This window comes from Nycticebus coucang, chromosome 3 (assembly GCF_027406575.1).
Source record: "Nycticebus coucang isolate mNycCou1 chromosome 3, mNycCou1.pri, whole genome shotgun sequence".
NCBI classification, from domain to species: Eukaryota; Metazoa; Chordata; class Mammalia; order Primates; family Lorisidae; genus Nycticebus; species Nycticebus coucang.
In genome coordinates this window covers 50,980,200-50,999,311 of record NC_069782.1, presented here as the reverse complement: position 1 = coordinate 50,999,311, position 19,112 = coordinate 50,980,200, and the positions used below count along the sequence as shown (strand labels likewise).

The window sequence follows — 19,112 nt, the reverse complement described above, 5'->3', positions numbered from 1 at the left end:
AGAAATTTTGGTGGTGCCTGTGGCTCAAAAGAATAGGGCTCAAAGGAATAGGCCCCCCATATACTGGAGGTGGCTGGTTCAAACCTGGCCCTGGCCAAAAACTGAAAAAAAAAAAGAAAAAGATAGAAATTGAACTCCAAAAAGTGTTTCTAAAATTGTCGAAAGAAATCAATGAATTCAAAGCCCAAGTCACCAAACATATGGACATAATGAGAAAAGAGATAGCAGAGCTCAAGGAAAAGCAAAAGTTAGTTGAGGAGCTCCAAAATACAGTAGAATCCCTCAGTAATAGAGTTGACCACGCAGAAGGAAGGATCTCTGAAACTGAAAACAAAGCTTTTGAACTTTCCCAAATGCTCAAAGAGGCAGACAAATGGAGAGCAAAAATTGATCATTTCCTGAGAGAGTTGTGGGATCACTCCAAAACATCAAACGTGTCTGTAGGAATTTCTGAAGAAGAGGATGGTCCTAAAGGTACAGATGCTCTACTCCCAAGAGATTTTGAAGAATTTCCCAAGCATTGAGATACAGAACTACAGGAGATACAGAACTTCAGATAGCAGACCGTTTCAGAACCCTAGCAAGACTCAATCCAGATAAAAGTATCTCCTCGATGCATTGTGATTAACTTTGCCAAAGTTAAGACAAAGGAGAAAATTCCTAGCAGCCAGACGTAAGAAAAGCATCACCTACAAAGGGAGAAGTATCAGAATAACTGCCGATCTCTCAGCCAAAACGTTTCATGCTAGAAAATGGTCATCAATCTTCAATCTCCTAAAACAACACAACTTCCAGCCCAGGATTCTGTATCCAGCTAAATTGAGTTTCATTTGTGATGGAGAAATCAAATACTTCAGTGACATAGACATGCTGAAGAAATTTGCCATAAGTAAACCAGCTCTCCAGGATATTCTCAGACCCAATCTCTACAATGACAGTCGCAATGCTCTACCTCCAAAGTAGAGTCACCCCAAAAATTTTTGAACAAAACCCAACTTCCACAGTGGTGAAAGGATTAAAAATGTCCACTGGGCATCCAAAAATTACGACACCCAAAACACAACCAGACTTATCATTTCTCTTAATTAATGTGAATGGTTTAAATTGTCCTCTGTAGAGGCACAGTCTGGCTGACTGGATACATAAACTCAGACCGGATATCTGCTGTATACAAGAATCTCATCTTACCTTAAAGGATAAAAATACACTCAGGGTGCCTTGGTGTGTGTCATACTTTATGGGGGCAAGACATGATTGCAAGAGGGATTTTACCTAACAATTGCAATCAGTGTAACCTGGCTTATTGTACCCTCAATGAATCCCTAACAATAAAAAATTAAAAAAAAAATACACTCACGGTGAAGGGATGGACTTGTATAATACATGCAAATGGAAACCAGAAAAAAGCAGGGGTTGCAATTTTAGTAGCAGATACAATTGGCTTTAAACAAACAAGGGTAAAGAAAGATAAGGTCACTACATATTCCTCAAGGAAAACGCCAAACATGAAGAGATTTTGATAATTAACATTTATGCATCCTACCAGAATGCTCCTCAATTCATAAACAGACCCTAAAGGATATGAACAACTTGATATCTTCCTGCACTATAATAGTTGGAGATTTTAACACCCCTTTGACAGTTTTGGATAGATCCTCCAGAAAGAAACTAAACAAATATTAGACTTAAACCTGACCCTAGAACAAATGGACTTTACAGATCTCTGCAGAACATTTCACCCTGATAAAACTGAATATACATTCTTCTCATCAGCCAACTGGTCATCATCCACAATAGATCATATCCTAGGACACAAGTCTAACTTCAGCAAATTTAAAAGTGTAGAAATTATTCCTTGTATCTTCTCAGACCACCATGGAATAAAAATTGAACTCAACAGCAACGGGAATCTTTATACTCAAAGTCATGGAAGCTAAATCATACTTGAAGGATAGCTGGGTCAAAGATAAGATTTAAGAAGGAAATCACCAAGATGGCGGCAGGGTAACAGCTTCCCTGCAACAGGGCATGGGAGTCAGCAAGGGACTTCTGGACCCCCAGAGGAGGACAAAAACAGTGGAAAACTGGCAAGTGGTTGTTGTTCGATCGACCTAATCCCACCGGCAGCTGTAAGTACAAGCAGCAATGAGACTGTAAACCGGAAAGGCCTTACTTGTGAACTGTTTGTTTTCGGACTTGACACTCAGTTGAACTGCCTTGGGGAGAGCTTGAGCAGGAGTGCGGAGAACTTTGCGCATTGTCTAGGGCCCCAGACTGAGCCACTGAGCCAGACAGAGCTAATAGTGTTCGGCTGTGGGCCACAGGGAGCGATTGTGAGAAAACTGCTCCGGGAAGCTCTGCTTTCAGGGTGGCAGAGCAAGGATCGGGTGGGAGCTAGTAACTTAGTGACTGAGTACCCTAAAGGCGGGGACTGAGCTGCCTTACAGCCTTAACCCTCAGGGGCACAGTGAGACCAGTTTTGGCACACTGGAGTCTCGGGCTGTTGCCCTGGGTAGAGTGCCATGGTGTCACAGCTCATAGCAACCTCAAACTGCTGGGCTTGGTGCTGCGCGAACCTCCATAAGACCTGCACCGCAACCCCCGACCCATGACCTGCTCCCCACGGGCCTCCACATGCCTTGACCAGGAACTGCGGGAGCCACGCAACACTGTGTCGTCCCTCCTGTACCCTCCCTGCCTTCACACCGGCCCGTTTATCTGGTCAGGGTCTCTGGTAGCTGTGTGCCATCTGGAGCCCTCCCTGCCTCTGCGCAGAGTCCTTCTACTGGCCAGAGACTTCTGGAGCCTTGGGCTCTTGGTGCTAAAGTCACTGGGTGCCAGGCACTCCCAGAACCATGCGCACCACCTCCCGCCCTGTTGCTGGATTCGGGTGTGTCACACTCCAGAGCTGCTTCCACAACCAAAACTCCCTGGCTGGGACAGCCCCAGAGGAACTACACAGGGTCACTCCCTACAAAGATCCACTAACAATAGAGTGATCCTGCTGGGGTCTAATCTTGGAGAGACACCTCCCCAACTCTGAGGACGGCTAGAGGCAACGGTGAAAAACAATCATGTGGTGAAATCAACAGAAAAACAATGGCAATCTGAATATCAACTCCCCCAAGGATCAATGGACAGACAGCACAAGATCCCATGCACAAACAAATAGCTCAGATGTCAGAAATTGAATTCAGAATCTGGATCACAAATAAGATTGAATTAGAATTCCAAGCACTAACCCAAGATATCTCAAGAATTCAACGAATTCAAAGACCAAATGACCAAAGATTTTGACACATTGAGACAAGAAGCTGCAGCCCTCAAAGATCTGAGAAACACAATAGAATCCCTCAGTAACAGAATGGAGCAAGCAGAAGAAAGGATTTCTGACACTTGAAGACAAAGCTTTTGAATGCTCGCAAAGTCTCAAAGAGGAATAGAACTGGAGGGTAAAAACAGATCACTCTCTCAGAGAGCTCTGGGATAATTCAAAGAAAACTAATATTCGTCTTATAGGGATCCCTGAAAGTGATGAAGTGGCTTCACAAGGCACAGAGTCTCTTCTCCATGAGATTATGAAGGAGAACTTTCCAGACATGCCAAGAGATTCTGAAATTGATAAAGCAGACAGTTTCAGAATTCCAGCACGACTCAACCCAAACAAGGCACCCCCCAGACACATCATAATCAATTTCACAAAAGTTAATATGAAGGAGAAAATCAATTTCACTAAAGTTAATATGAAGGAGAAAATTCTGAAAGCAGACAGACCAAAAAAAACCATCAAGTACAAGGTCAAGAATATTAGAATAACTGCAGATCTCTCTGCTGAAACCTTTCAAGCTAGAAGAGGATGGTCATCGACTTTTAATCTCCTAAAACAAAATTACTTTCATCCCAGGATGCTGTACCAAGCTAAACTGTGTTTCATTTATGACGGAGAAATTAAATACTTTAATGACATTCACATGTTGAAGAAATTTGCCATAACTAAACCAGCTCTCCAGGATATTCTCAGACCTATCCTCCATAAATACCAGCGTAATCCTCCACCACAAAAGTAAACCCACCCAGAAAAGTTTGACCAAATTCCAACTTCCACTGTCGCAAAAGGATAAAAATGCCCACCAGACTTTGAAAGGCTTATCAGTACTCTCAATTAATGTGACTGGTTTAAATTGAACTCTAAAGAGGCACGGGTTGGCTGAGTGGATACAAAAACTTAACTCAGATATCAGCTGCATACGAGAATCGCATCTTACATTAAAAGACAAATATAGACTCAAGGTGAAGGGATGGTCATCTATACTCCAGGCAAATGGAAAGCAGAAAAAAGCAGGCGTTGCAATCCTATTTGCAGACGCAATAGGCTTTAAACCAACTGAAATAAGAAAGGATAAGGATGGACACTTCATATTTGTTAAAGGTAATACTCAATATGATGAGATTTCAATTATTAATATTTATGCATCCAACCACAACGCACCTAAATTTATAAGAGAAACTCTAATAGACACCAGTAACTTGATTTCCTCCACTTCCATAGTAGTTGTAGATTTTAACACTCCTTTAGCAGTGCTGGATAGATCCTCCAAAAAGAAGCTAACCAAAGAAATTTTAGATTTAAACTTAACCTTTTAATATCTGGACCTAACAGACATCTACAGAACATTTCATTCCAACAAAACTGAATACACATTCTTCTCATCAGCCCATGAAATATACTCCAAAGTCGACCACATCCTAGGCCACAAATCTAACCTCAGTAAATGTAAAAAAATAGAAATTATTCCCTGCATCTTCTCAGACCATCATGGAATAAAAGTTGAACTCAATAACAACAGGAACCTTCATACCCATACAAAAACATGGAAGCTAAACAACCTTATGCTAAAGAATAGATGGGTTATAGACGACATTGAGAAGGAAATCACCAAATTTTTGGAACAAAACAACAATGAAGACATGAATTATCAGAACCTCTGGGATATTGCAAAGGCAGTCATAAGAGGGAAATTTGTAGTACTGCAGGCCTTCCTCAAGAAAACGGAAAGAGAGGAAGTTAATAACTTAATGGGACATCTCAAACAACTGGAGGAGGAAGAACACTCCAACCCGAAACTCAGCAGAAGAACAAAAATAACCAAAAATCAGAGCAGAATTAAATGAAATTGAAAACAAGAATTATACAACAGATCAATAAACCCAAAAGTTGGTTTTTGAAAAGATCAATAAAATAGATAAACCTTTGGCCAACCTTACCAGGAAAAAAAGAGTAAAATCTCTAATTTTATCAATCAGAAATGGTAACGATGAAATAACAGACCCTTGAGAAATTAAAAAAATCCTTAATGAACACTACAAGAAACTCTACTCTCAGAAACATAAAAATCTGAAAGAAATCGACCAATACCTGGAAGTACGCCACCTACCAAGACTTAGCCAGAATGAAGTGGAAATGTTGAACAGGCCTATAGCAAGTTCTGAAATAGCATCAACTATACAAAATCTCCCTAAAAAGAAAAGCCCAGCACCAGATGGCTTTGCGTCAGAATTCTACCAAACCTTTAAAGAAGAATTAGTACCTATATTACTAAACCTCTTCCAAAATATAGAAAAAGAAGGAATATTATCGAACACATTCTTCGAAGCAAACATCACCTTGATCCCCAAACAAGGAAAGGACCCAACAAAAAAAGGAAATTATAGACCAATATCACTAATGAATATTTATGCTAAAGTACTCAATAAGATCCTAACAAACAGAATCCAACAACACATCAGAAAAATTACATACCACGACCAAGTGGGATTTATCCCAGGTTCTCAAGGCTGGTTCAATATACGTAAATCTATAAATGTAATTCTGCTCATAAATAAACTAAAAACTAAGGACCATATGATTCTTTCAATTGATACAGAAAAAGCTTTTGATAACATCCAGCATCCCTTCATGATCAGAACACTTAAGAAAATTGGTATAGAAGGGACGTTTCTTAAACTAATAAAGGCCATCTACTGCAAACCCACAGCTAGTATTGTATGGAATGGAGTTAAATTGAAATCATTTCCACTTAGATCAGGAACCAGGCAAGGTTGCCCATTGTCTGCATTGCTTTTTAACATTGTAATACAAGTTTTAGCCGTTGCAATTAGGGAATAAAAGGCGATGTAAGTTATCCACATAGGGTTAGAAGAGATCAAACTTTCACTCTTTGCAGATGATATGATCGTATATCTGGAAAACAGTAGGGAGTCTACTGCAAAACTTTTAGAAGAAGTGATAAAAGAATACAGCAATGTCTCAGGCTACAAAATCAACACGCATAAATCTGTAGCCTTTATATATACCAGTAATAACCAAGCCGAAAAATAGTCAAGGACTCTATTCCTTTCACAGTAGTGCCAAAGAAGATGAAATATTTGGGAGAATACCTAACAAAGGACATGAAAGTTCTCTACAAAGCGAACTATGAAACTTTAAGAAGAGAAATAGCCGAAGATGTTAGCAAATGGAAAAACATACATGCTCATTGCTGGGAAGAATCAACATTGTTAAAATGTCTATACTACCCAAAGCAATATATAATTTTAATGCAATTCCTATTAAAGCTCCATTGTCATATTTTAAGGATCTTGAAAAAATAATACTTCATTTTATATGGAATCAGAAAAAACCTTGAATAGCCAAAACATTACTCAGCAATAAAAACACAGCAGGAGGAATCATGCTACCAGACCTGAGACTGTACTACAAATGGATAGTGATCAAAACAGCATGGCACAAAAACAGAGAAGTAGATGTCTGGAACAGAATAGAGAACCAAGAGATGAATCCAGCTACTTACCGTTATTTGATCTTTGACAAGCCAATTGAAAACATTCAGTGGGGAGAAGATTCCCTATTTAACAAATGGTGCTGGGTCAACTGGTTGGCAGCCTGCAGAAGATTGAAATTGGACCTGCACCTTTCACCATTAACTAAGATAGACTCTCACTGGATAAAGATTTAAACTTAAGACGTGAAACTATAAAAATACTTGAAGAAAGTGCAGGGAAAACTCTTGAAGGAATCGGCCCGTGTGAATATTTTATGAGGAGGACTCTCCAGGCAATTGAAGCAGTACCAAAAATACACTACTGGGACCTGATCAAACTAAAAAGTTTCTGCACAGCCAAGAACATAGTAAAGGAAGCAGACAGCCCTCAGAATGGGAGAATATATTTGCAGGTTATGCCTCCGATCAAGGTCTAATAACCAGAATCCACAGAGAACTCAAACGTATTAGCAAGAGAAGAACATGTGATCCCAACTCTGGGTGGGCAAGGGACTTGAAGAGAAACTTCTCTAAAGAAGACAGATGCACCATCTACAAACACATGAAAAAAAGCTCATTATCCTTAATCATCAGAGAAATGCGAGTCAAAACTACTTTGAGATATCAGCCTACCCTAGTAAGAGTACCCCACATAACAAAATCCCAAAACCAGAGATGTTGGCGTGGATGTAGAGGAAAGGGCACACTTCTACACTGCTGGTGGGAATGCACACTAATGCACACGTTCCTTCTGGAAGGATGTTTGGAGAATACTTAGAGACCTAAAAATAGACCTGCCATTCGATCCTGTAATTCCTTTACTAGGTTTATACCCAGAAGACCCAAAATCACAATATAACAAAGACATCTGTACCAGACTGTTTATTGTAGCCCAATTCATAATTGCTAAGTCATGGAAGAAGCCCAAGTGCCCATCGTCCCACAAATGGACTAGCAAATTGTGGTACATGTATACCATGGAATATTATGCAGCCTTAAAGAAAGATGGAGACTTTACCTCTTTCATGTTTACATGGATGGAGCTGGAACATATTCTTCTTAGCAAAGTATCTCAGGAATGGAAGAAAAAGTATCCAGTGTACTCAGCTCTACTATGAAGCTAAATTATAGCTTTCACATGAAGGCTATAACCCAACTATAGCAGAAGACTGTGAGTAAAGGGCCAAGGAATTGGAGGGGAGGGGGTAGGTTAGAGCGGAGGGAAGGTAATGGGTATGGCCACACCTACGGTGCATCTTAGATTGGGTACAGGTGAAATTTACTAAAGGCAGAATATAAATGTCTACATACAATTATTAAGAAAATGCCACGAAGGCTATGTTGAACAGTTTGATGAGACTATTTCAGATTGTATATGAAACCAACACATTGTACCCCTTGATTGCACTAATGTACACAGCTGTGATTTAACAATAAAAAAAAAAAAAGAAGGAAATCACCAAATTTTTAGACCAAAATGAGAACGAAGACACAAATTATCAAAACCTGTGGGATAATTCAGAGGCAGTCCTCACAGGGATATTTCTAGGATTGGAAACCTTCATCAAGAAAACAGAAAGGGGGTTGGCACCTGTGGCTCAAGCGTCTAAGGCACCAGCCACGTACATCTGCGCTGGTGGTTTCAAATCCAGCCCGGGTCCGCCAAACTACAACGATTGCTGCAACCAAAAAATAGCTGGGCATTGTGGCGGGCATCTGTAGTCCAAGGTACTTGGGAGATGGAGGCAAGAGAATCACTTGAGCCCAGGAATTGGAGGTTACTGTGATCTGTGATGCCATAGCACTCTACTCAGGGCAATAGCTTGAGGCCGTGTCTCAAAAAAAAAGGAACCCCCCCCCCCAAAAAAAAAAAAAAAAAAAACCCGAAGAGGAAGCCAACAACTTAATAGATCATCTTAAGCAACTGGAAAAGGAAGAACATTGCAACCCCAAACCCAGCAGAAGAAAAGAAATAACCAAAATTAAGGCAGAATTAAATGACATTGAAAACAAAAGAATCATTCAGAAGATCAACAAAAGAAAAAGTTGTTTTTTTGAAAAGATTAACAAAATTGATATATCTCTGGCCAATCTAACCAGAAACAGAAAAGTAAAATCTCTAACATTTTCTATCACAAACAATAAAGGAGAAATAACAGCAGTTTAGAAATTCAAAAAATCGTCAATTACTACAAAAATCTCTATTCCCAGAAATATGAAAATCTGAAGGAAATGTACCAATACCTGGAAGCACACCTCCTTCCTAGACTCAATCAGAAAGAATTAGAAATGTTGAATAGACCTGTATCAATCACTGAAATAGCATCAACAATACAATATCTCCCAAAATACAAAAGTCTGGGACCAGATGGCTTCACATCTGAATTCTATCAAGCCTTTCAAGTGGAACTAGTACCTATATAATACAACCTTTTCCAAAGCATAGAAAAAGAAGGAATACTTCTCAGCACATTCTATGAAGCAAATATAACCCTGATACCCAAACCAGAAAAGGATCCAAGAAAGAAAGAAAATTATAGACCGTCATTAATCAATATCGATGCAAAAATACTCAGTAAGATCTTAGCAAACAGAATTCAGCAACATAGCAAAAATATTATTCACCATGACCAATTTGGTTTTATTCGAGGGTTACAGGTTGGTTCAACATACGCAAATCTAGAAATATGATACATCACATCAATAAAATAAAAAAACAAAGACCCTATGATTCAATTGATACAAAAAAAGCCTTTGGTAATATCCAGCGTCATTTCATGATCAGAACACTTAAGAAAATAGGCATAGAAGGGACATTTCTTAAACTGAGAGAGGTCATCTACAGCAAACCCATTCCAATATCATACCGAATGGTGTAAAATTGAAACCATTTCCACTGAGATCAGGAACGAGGCAAGGATGCCCACTGTCTCCACTGCTATTCAACATAGTAGTAGAAGTCTTAGTCGTGGAATCAGGCAAACGTATGTGATCAAGTGTATCCAAGCAGAATCAGAGGAGGTCAAACTCTCACTCTTCACTGATGATATGACCCTATACCTGGAGAATCCTAGGGACTCAGCTACAAAACTCTTAGAAGTGATCAAGGAATACAACAGCATCTCAGGATACAAAATCAACACGTACAAGTTGGTAGCTTTTATATATGCTAACTATAGTCAAGCTGAAAATATAGTCAAGGACTCTAGTCTTTCTATAATAGTGCCAAAGAAGCTGAAATATTTGGGAATTTACCTAACAAAGGACGTAAAAGATCTCTATGAAGAGAACTATGAAACTCTGAGAAAAGAAATGGCTGAAGATGTTAACAAATGGAAAAATATACCATGCTCATGGCTGGGAATAATCAATATTGTTAAAATGTCTATACTTCCCAGAGCAATCTACAGATTTAATGTAATCCCCTTTGAAGCACTATTGTCATACTTAAAAGAACTTGAAAAAATAGTGCTTCGTTTTATAGGAAATCAGAAAAAACCTCAAATAGCAAATACATTACTCAGAAATCAGAACAAATCAGGAGGTATCACATTACATCACTATAAATCTATAGTGATCAAAACAGCATAGTACTGGCACAAAAACAGAGCGGTAGATTTATGGAACAGAATAGAGAACCAAAAGATGAACTTCTTAACATCATTTGATCTTCGACAAGCCTATCAAAAATATTCGTGGGGAAAGACTCCCTATTTAACAAATGGTACAGGGTGAACTGGCTGGCGACCTGTTGAGGACTGAAACTGCATCCCCACCTTTTACATGAACATTAACAAAAATTGATTCTCACTGGATAAAAGATTTAAACTTAAGATAGGAAACTATAAAAATACTAGAAGAGAGTGCAGGGAAAACATTTGAAGAAACTGGCCTGGGAGAATACTTCATGAGGAGAACCTGCTGGGGCATTTGAAGCAGCCCCAAAAATACATCACCGAGATCTGATCAAAGTAAAAAGCTTTTGCACAGCCAACAACACAGTAAGTAAAACAAACAACAACCTTCAGAGTCGGAGAAGATTTTTGCAGGTTATACTTCCAACAAAGGTCTGTTAACTAGACTCTACAGAGAACTCAAACTAATCAAAGAAAAGAATAAAAAACCCATTTTATGTGGGCGAGAGAGTTGAACAGAAACTTCTGTGAGGAAGACAGGTACATGGCCTACAAACACATGAAAAAATGCTCATTATCCTTCATCATCAGAGAAATGCAAATCAAAACCACTTTGAGATATCATCTAACTCCAGTAAGATTAGCCCACATCACAAATACCCCAAACCACAGATGTTGGCATGGATGCAGAGAGAAGGGAACGAACGCTTCTACACCGCTGGTGGGAATGCAAGCTAATACGACCTTTTTGGAAAGAAGTTTAGAGAACACTCAAGGAACTAAAAGCAGACCTACCATTCGATCCTGCAAGTCCTCTACTAGGTATATATCCAAATGATCAAAAAATATTTTACAACAAAGACATTTGCATCAGAGTGTTTATTGCAGCCCAGTTCATAATAGCCAAGACATGTAAACAGCCGAAGTGCCCATCAATCCATGAATAGATTAACAAATTGTGGTATATTTACACCATGGAATACTATTCAGCCATAAAAATGATGGAGACTTCACATCTTTTATGTTTACCTGGATGGAGCTGGAAAATATTCTTTTTAGTAAAGTATCTCAAGAATAGAAAAAAAAGTATCCAGTGTACCCAATACTACTATGAAATCAATATGTAACCGGCCACATCTATGGTGCATCTTAGAATGGGTACAGGCGATTGCACTAATGTACACAGCTATGATTTAACAATAAAAAAAAAATAAAATAAAATCAAAAGAGGCCATTAAAAAAAAAAAAAGAAATCAATATGTAACCACCTACACATTCATAAGAATGTCAAAACATAACTATAGTCCAGAAAATAGAAGGGATGAGGAGAGAGAAGGGAGGGGAGGGGGAATATGGGAGGAGTGAGGGTATTTGGGGACACCTCAACTAATGTGCATGATGCAATTGTACATTTCAGAACTATTAAGAAATGAGTATAATTGTGATGGATGTGTTCCTTAGTTGAATTTCAGCATTTCACATTGTATACTGAACCCCATAAATGCATCAATGTACAAGTTATGATTTAATAAAAAGTAAATTAATAAGATTTCAAAAAAAAGTGACGAGCAAGATTTTAAATGAAAAGAAAATAAAACCAAAAAAGTCTATAATATATACTAGTAATGAATGATTTATGCATCCTAAAATATTCCTAAAAAATAGAAATTTTGATAGATTGAGAAGGATAGAGGATTTGTAATTTTTTTTTTTTTTTTTTTTTTAGAGATAGCGTCTCACTTTGTTGCCCTGTGTAGAGTGCTGTGGCATCACAGCTCATAGCAACCTCCTGCTCTTGGGCTTAGGTGATTCTTTTGCCTCAGTCTCCCGAGTAGCTGGGACTACAGGTGCAAGCCATAATGCTCAGCTATTTTTTGTTGCAGTTTGGCCAGGGCTGGGTTCGAACCCACCACCCTTGGTATATGGGGCCGGTGCCCTATTCAATGAGCCACAGGTGCCGCCCAAGAATTTGTAATGTTTTCTTATTCCATTGTGGTGGATTTTCCCTCACACTTTAGTTTGGAAACTATTGTTCAAGAGCAGTTTTTGGACCCAAATTTAAGAACCCCTGTTCTGTTGTAAGAACACCCTCTTTTCGTCCTTCATTTTGTCAGGTATCTATTTTGCAAATAACTTTCTCCTAGTCTGTCTTGTATTTTTATTTTTTTTAACTATGACTCTCAAATAACAGAAGTTTTAGCTCCAATTTATCAGTTTTTCTTTTATGATTTATGTCTTTTTATCTGGAAATCTTTAAGTAAAAGTCACAAAACGTTTTTACTACAAATTTCTTTCCCACTGTTCTAGAAATTTTTTTTTACAGTTTATACTTAAGTCTATAATTAATTTTTGTTCATAGTGTTAAGGTGTGGGTTACTGGCTTGTTTTTTAAGTGGAGATATTCAGTTCTAGGACTGTTTCTTCTTTTTTATTTTTTTGAGACAGGGTCTCATTATGTTGCCCTCAGTAGTGTGCACTGGTCACAGCTCACAGCAACCTCAAACTTTTGGGCTTAAGCAATTCTTTGGTCAGCCTCCCAAGTAGCTGGGACTATAGTCGCCTGCCACAACTACCGGTTATTTTTTTGTTGTAGTTGTCGTTGTTTAACTGGCCCAAGCTGGGTTTGAAACTGCCAGCCTCGATGTATGTGGCAGGGCTCTACCCACTTAGCTATAGGCATTGCCTCTAGGACTGTTTCTTGAAAATGTCCTTTCTTCATTGAGTAACATTGGCACATATGTCAAAAATCAAGATACCATCTATATAGGATCTATTTGTGGTCTCTGTTATCTGTTCCACTGATGTCTTTTGAACCTTTCATCATTATCTTCCTATCTTTGTTAGAATAGCTTTATACTATATCTTTAAATCAGATAGTGTGAGTCTTCCAGGTTTGTTCAGAGCTCTCTAAAGAGGTTTCATTCTTTCACATATCATTTGTTTAAAAGTATTAACATGTCCAGTTACAGTATAAGTCTTATACCCTAAATATCATTTATACTTAGAACAATTTGATTTTTTTGGACATATTTATAAATATGTTTGGAACATCTTAAAGATTATACACAGTCATTTGTTCAAAAATAAAAAAGTTTTTTTTCTTTATTAATGTCATTGTGGTCATTATACCAATAGGTAAATATGGTTGCTACTTGATCCTAGGGTTTTTTTTTTTTTTTTTTGAGGCAGAATCTCAATTGGTTACCCTCAGTTGAGTGCCATGGAGTCTTAACTCACAGTAGCTATAAACGATCCTCTCGCCTCAGCCTCCCAAGTAGCTGGGACTACAGGCACCACTACAACACCTGGCTATTTTTTAGAGATGGAGTGTTGCTCTAGCTCAAGTTGTCCCAGTTTTTAGAAACTTGCAAGTAAAGCTGTTTTCGTGGTCTAACAGAATATTCGTTGTATTTGGTTACCTTGTTGGCTAAAAGCCAGAAATAGCTATTATAGTGTTATACTGCAATTATAGAAAGAGAAAACTCAACCCCTGTGATCCTAGTAATTTTTGCTTTCTCCCTGTCTTAGGGATGATAGAAACAGCACAAGTGGATGAGAGAGCAAAAGGCAATGGCTCTAGTCCACCAGGAACTGCAAGGCGAGGTGTACAGATCATTGACGACGAGCCCCAGGTGCAGAGCGGAGGTGGAGGGTGCTGTTCTTCCGGATAACTGTTCATGCCTGAGAAATTAGAACTGTGGATCATTGCCCTCAACATGAAGACTGCCATATTCCAAGTCACGTTATTTTACCAATGGAGTTATAGAATTAACAGTATTTTAAATTACGTTTAAAACACTGCAGAGACCTTAAGTGCTAAACTTAGTGGAGTTTGTGACCAGAGAATTGGCATTTTCTACAAATGTTAACAAAGCAATTACCAATGGCCTTTTTACATTTTTTTTTTCTTTAATGAGGAATAATATGCATGTAGAAAAGACCTACTTAAAGGCTTCATTTATATTCTTTTAAATCAGATCTTTATTTAATAACTTATATATGTTGTTGGAATGGTATACATTTTTGCAGCCCTTTGTATTTTGTGGTGGTTTGAATTGTGTCACTCCTAAACAGCAGACTATTTTGTTTTTTGTTTTTTTTTAATTAGCAGATACCTGAAGTACTATTTTTGCAGGGTTTGCACAGGCCCCTAACTGTCTCCCTTTACTACTTTGATATAATCTGTATACATCCTGTATGCTGAGCTGGTAAAATAGATTGTAAATTACATATTAAATATTTTATCTGCTTTTACAAGCGCAAAGTGCAAAAATATATACAGTAGTCTCATCGATGACTGTAAAGTGAATTAACATTTGATGACAATGCCTAAGCTTTTTGACTCTGATATAAAAATCATAGTTCCCTTTCACTTTTGTCTTAACGTGGCGTGTTTAAATTTTTGCATATACTTTACTTGAATTATTGCTGTTGTCACATATTTTGCCTCTGTAAGTCCGTCTGGTGGTTGAGCAGCGGTATTTGCCTTTTGGCTTGGGTTTTTGTTTTTTCTTTTATTAATGTATTTGTTTTTATAGAAGAGATGACTTCTGCTGGTTTTCCTTTAGGATGGTTGGTTACATTGGAAAAATTTGAGTGGAGCATACTGTTTCACTTCTGCGGTAGCTTTAGTTTTCTCTTAGGCTTTAGAGGAGATGGGTTCACTAGTGTGGGGAGAGAGAAAGAGACACAGTAGCTGCTCACCAAGACTGATTCAGACAGCATGTTAGTGAAACATAGCTGCTCTGAGGCAGCACTTGCACATCCTTTGTCAGCAAGTTGTATTTGTACGTTTCTTGCCCGAGATGAGCACAGAAACGTTTGTAAGAAATATCCTCCTGAGTTTCTGTGGAGAGAAGCATTATGTGTAATGCAGTTATAGCAAACACTGGAAAGATTTATTATGGAATTATATTCTTGTATACTTTATTAATTATTCCCTTCTTAGATTTTTTTTTTTCTTACGCATAGGACTGAACTTAAATTTGTTAATTTTAATAGAATCAGGCGCTGCTCACAGAAGGAACACAGACTGTGGAAATTCACATTATATTGTTCTTGTTTAAATATATATATTTTTCCATTTCTGTTATGCTTGAAAAACTAGTAAATGTTATGTCTAAGATTAAAATGGAATGGTCCCTGGATTTACTTCTTATAAGAAGCAAATAGTATGCAATAAAGCTGTTAATATGAGCAATGAAGAGGATCTAAGGAGGTTATAGTTACTGAAGAAGTACTACCATATTTTTGAGTTAATAGCTTAAACCTTCCCAAGTGGGCAAAAGTTGAATGAACTGACACCTCGATGTTAGAATTTTAATGTAGTATTAAGCATTCTCTGAATCCTCATTTGACCTTTTTAAATTATTGTCCTTGCTAAACTTATCACACTGACCTCTCTGTTCTGTGTTTGAGGAGCATGAGGTGGGAAAAGTCAGGGAGACAGCAGCTAAAATTGTCTTTTTTGGGATGATGTACTGTGTGCAGTCTCTTGATTCCTGTGAAGTTAGTGTTTGTGTGTGGGTAGGGGAGGAAGCAGAAACACTTGTTTATGCCCTCCTAGCACTCTGTTCAGACAGTGTAAAGCTTTGCCATTCTTCCTGTAGGTGGAGATGGGAAATAATCTCTTCTCATTGAAGTGAAATAATGTTTTTAAACTAGGTAGAGAGGAAATTAAGCTTTATTCCCCCACATAAGTTATAAACCCTGATAATTAGAGAGTTGTACTTTAATTTTGACCCTATTTTAATGGTATAAAGTCCAGATAGGAAACCCTGCTCCAGAGTTGCCAGGTAATCATTGGTGGAGCGTAACTATTCTCTGTATTTTTTTTCTTTACTCCTTTGGTTTATGCGAGCATTTTATTCTTTTTTTTTCTGTTTAAACTTGTAACTTTAAACTTAATTCAATAGCAACAATAGATAATATTGATCCTTTTAAAGCCTAAAAGCTCTTTAGGTAGGAATAGGGTGAAAGGGTAATGAAAGAAGACCAAGCAAATGCAGTCCATAGTATTCAAAGGAAAGATAAAGATGATAAACAAAGGCTGAGGAAATTTTTCTGATATTTTCTTCATCTCTCTGATACACTTTTTTGTGTTCCTGTTCTGATAATTGTGCTATTAGGAAGAAGATAACAAGTCATGTTGTGTATTAAAAGTAGCTAGGTAGAACCGATATTTTTTTTTAACTAGTAAAATATTAGCATATATAATTACATAACATACATAGTTAAAAATTGGTTTAAGATAGTCATTTAAAGATACCCAAATACTTTATTATGTTAAAAGTGTACAATCATTGTTTCTGTATTAATGATGGGTATTCTTGTTTTGCTTTGTGATTACAGGGGAAGATTGTTTTTTTAAATGTATATTGCAATGATTTGAGGTAAATAATACTCAGAAAAGAAAAAAAGCATCATGTTATTGTATGAAATATGAGTGTTTGAATTTGTTTTGTTTGGGGTATCTCCTGAGAATACCCTAAAACTGTGGTTGTTAACTGTATTGAAATATATATATATTTTTAATAGTAGCCATATATTATTAGTGGAATACTTTTATTTGGCATTAAAGTAAGGAAAAGAATAGTTCGTTTTTAGATGTTTAAATAAAGGATGAAATTGAGGAAATCAAGAAGGAGGAATTGAAGAGTAGAATGGAAGTCAAGTAGATATAAAACCCTACAACCTGGTAAGTTTTTAGATCACTCTTAAGAATACAGTACTTTTATTGAAGAATTTCTAAATAAGGCAAACTATACATTGTGCCAAATATTTAGAACTTTTTTAAAAAGGTGGATTGTAATACTATTTATTTCTTTTAATATACATAATTTGTGATCTTCTATAAGTGCTACTGGGAATCTAGATCACTGATCTTATATCTTGTGGCAGTGTAGTTTGCCCTTATAATTACCACTGTATTATCTCTAAAAGTAATACAATCTGTGCCTTTACCTTTGAGAATTTATCTTGTGACTTCTGTCTGCCATTGTAGATTTCACAGTTTTCTTTGTAGATACTTACCACAAAGAGGGAATATGTAATTTGTGACCATTTAAGCTGTCGAAATTTTCTGGAACAGGGTGTATAGTAGTGACTAGTACGAGCCTCGTAATACTGTCTGAAAATACAGAAGCTGCGTAAATCCTTAAGTACTTTTTTTTTTCTAAATTACAAATGCATAAACTAGAGTAATTAAAAATCAGAATTCATTGAATTACATTTACTTGATTTCATAGTAGGGATTGATTTCAGTATGTTGTTTTTCTCTTGTAATCGGCGATAACAGAGTAATCTGTTTGGTATTGTGACCAAAAGTCACGCTTCACGTCTGTCTGACTTGGGCCTTTCCCTCTTTGAGAAAACAATTACAGTGTTGAACAAAATCTTTCTAATTGTAAGTACTTCAGTAGTATCATATGTAATGAAAACAAAATTAGAAATACTCTTAAGAGTTTCCAATTTCAAGCAGAAAATGCTTCTTTTCTAAATAAATACCTCTTTATGTGATAAACCTTTAGCACTACTCGTGCTATCCAGGATTTATATATTATCTCTTTCTTCAAAAACTGTGCTTTTGAATGTTAACCTTTCTACTGCAGCCTTTTCCTTTAAACTTGGCATGTTAATGTTAAAAAGCATATCCAGTAAGACTTTTATTCTTAAAACATTTTGTCCTCTTTGGAAGTCTGCACAGATTTCCGAATGCATCTCATTAAAGCTTTAAGTCAGGCAGTGGGGTTGCTACCTGAAATGCCTTTATTCCCACTGTGCCAGTTCTCAATGTTGATTTTGATACTTCCTGGCAGCGGTACCATCTCTTCATTATCAAATACATAATAAAAAGCTAATATGATTTTCTTAAATTTTAGCATGTGTACAGTAGTGAGAAAAAGGTGAGGGGTTGCAAGGATATAAAGTATGATAATGTTGAAAAATAGCAGTGGTATTTGTTGAAGTATCTTTGGTAGCAAGCTATTTTAAGGAAACCACCATATGTAGTACTCCTAGAAATGTAAAAGTCTTATTTTGTATTATATACATAACCGTACATTCTAGAAAAAATGATAAAAAGTAACAGATACTGTCAAAGTGCCCTTTGTGCCCCCTCCCAAGTAGTAACTATTGCTCTCTAGAATATATTCCTCAAATACCTTTTTGCTATCCATTAATATACCTATGTATTTACATCTGGAATTACATACTTTTGTGGGTTTTAAATGTTTGCATAAATTGTCTTTTACTGCATACATGTTCTGCACCTTGCTTTTTGTCATACCAACATGTGCAGGAGCTCTTCAGTAAATACAGACTTTTCTTTTTATTTCCCTCCATGTCCTTTGGAAGTGTTTTGCCTTTTTGTAAATAGCCTTTGACTTCCAGGAAACCTTTCAAAAAGAAATGTGGTCAATCAGGTGGATCTCATTAGTGACATAGAATTTAAATGCAAGCCAATGCTTAGCCAGAATCAGGGTCTTAAGCATGTGAGTCACAAAATTTGAAAGGCATTTTACAGTTCATTTGAAGTTCATTACTTTAGGCCCATGGCTAACTGATAAAAATATAAAATCCAGGAGTTAACTTCAGCAGATTTTTTACTCAGAATACATTTTTATTTGAGGGAAGGCAGGAGAGGTGTAGTAATAGT

The 19,112-nt window shown here is 37.1% G+C and overlaps 1 protein-coding gene across 1 annotated transcript in view; it reads left to right on the top strand.

Moving 5' to 3' along the window:
* RAB21 (RAB21, member RAS oncogene family) overlaps positions 1-18,793 on the top strand; it is a 53,285-nt gene extending 34,492 nt beyond the window's left edge. Inside the window, exon 7 of the mRNA XM_053584511.1 lies at positions 13,985-18,793. Within this exon, the coding sequence (XP_053440486.1) occupies positions 13,985-14,127 (143 nt within the window). The 3' untranslated portion in view covers positions 14,128-18,793. The remainder of the gene's footprint in view (positions 1-13,984) is intronic.
* The last annotated feature ends 319 nt before the right edge of the window (positions 18,794-19,112 follow it).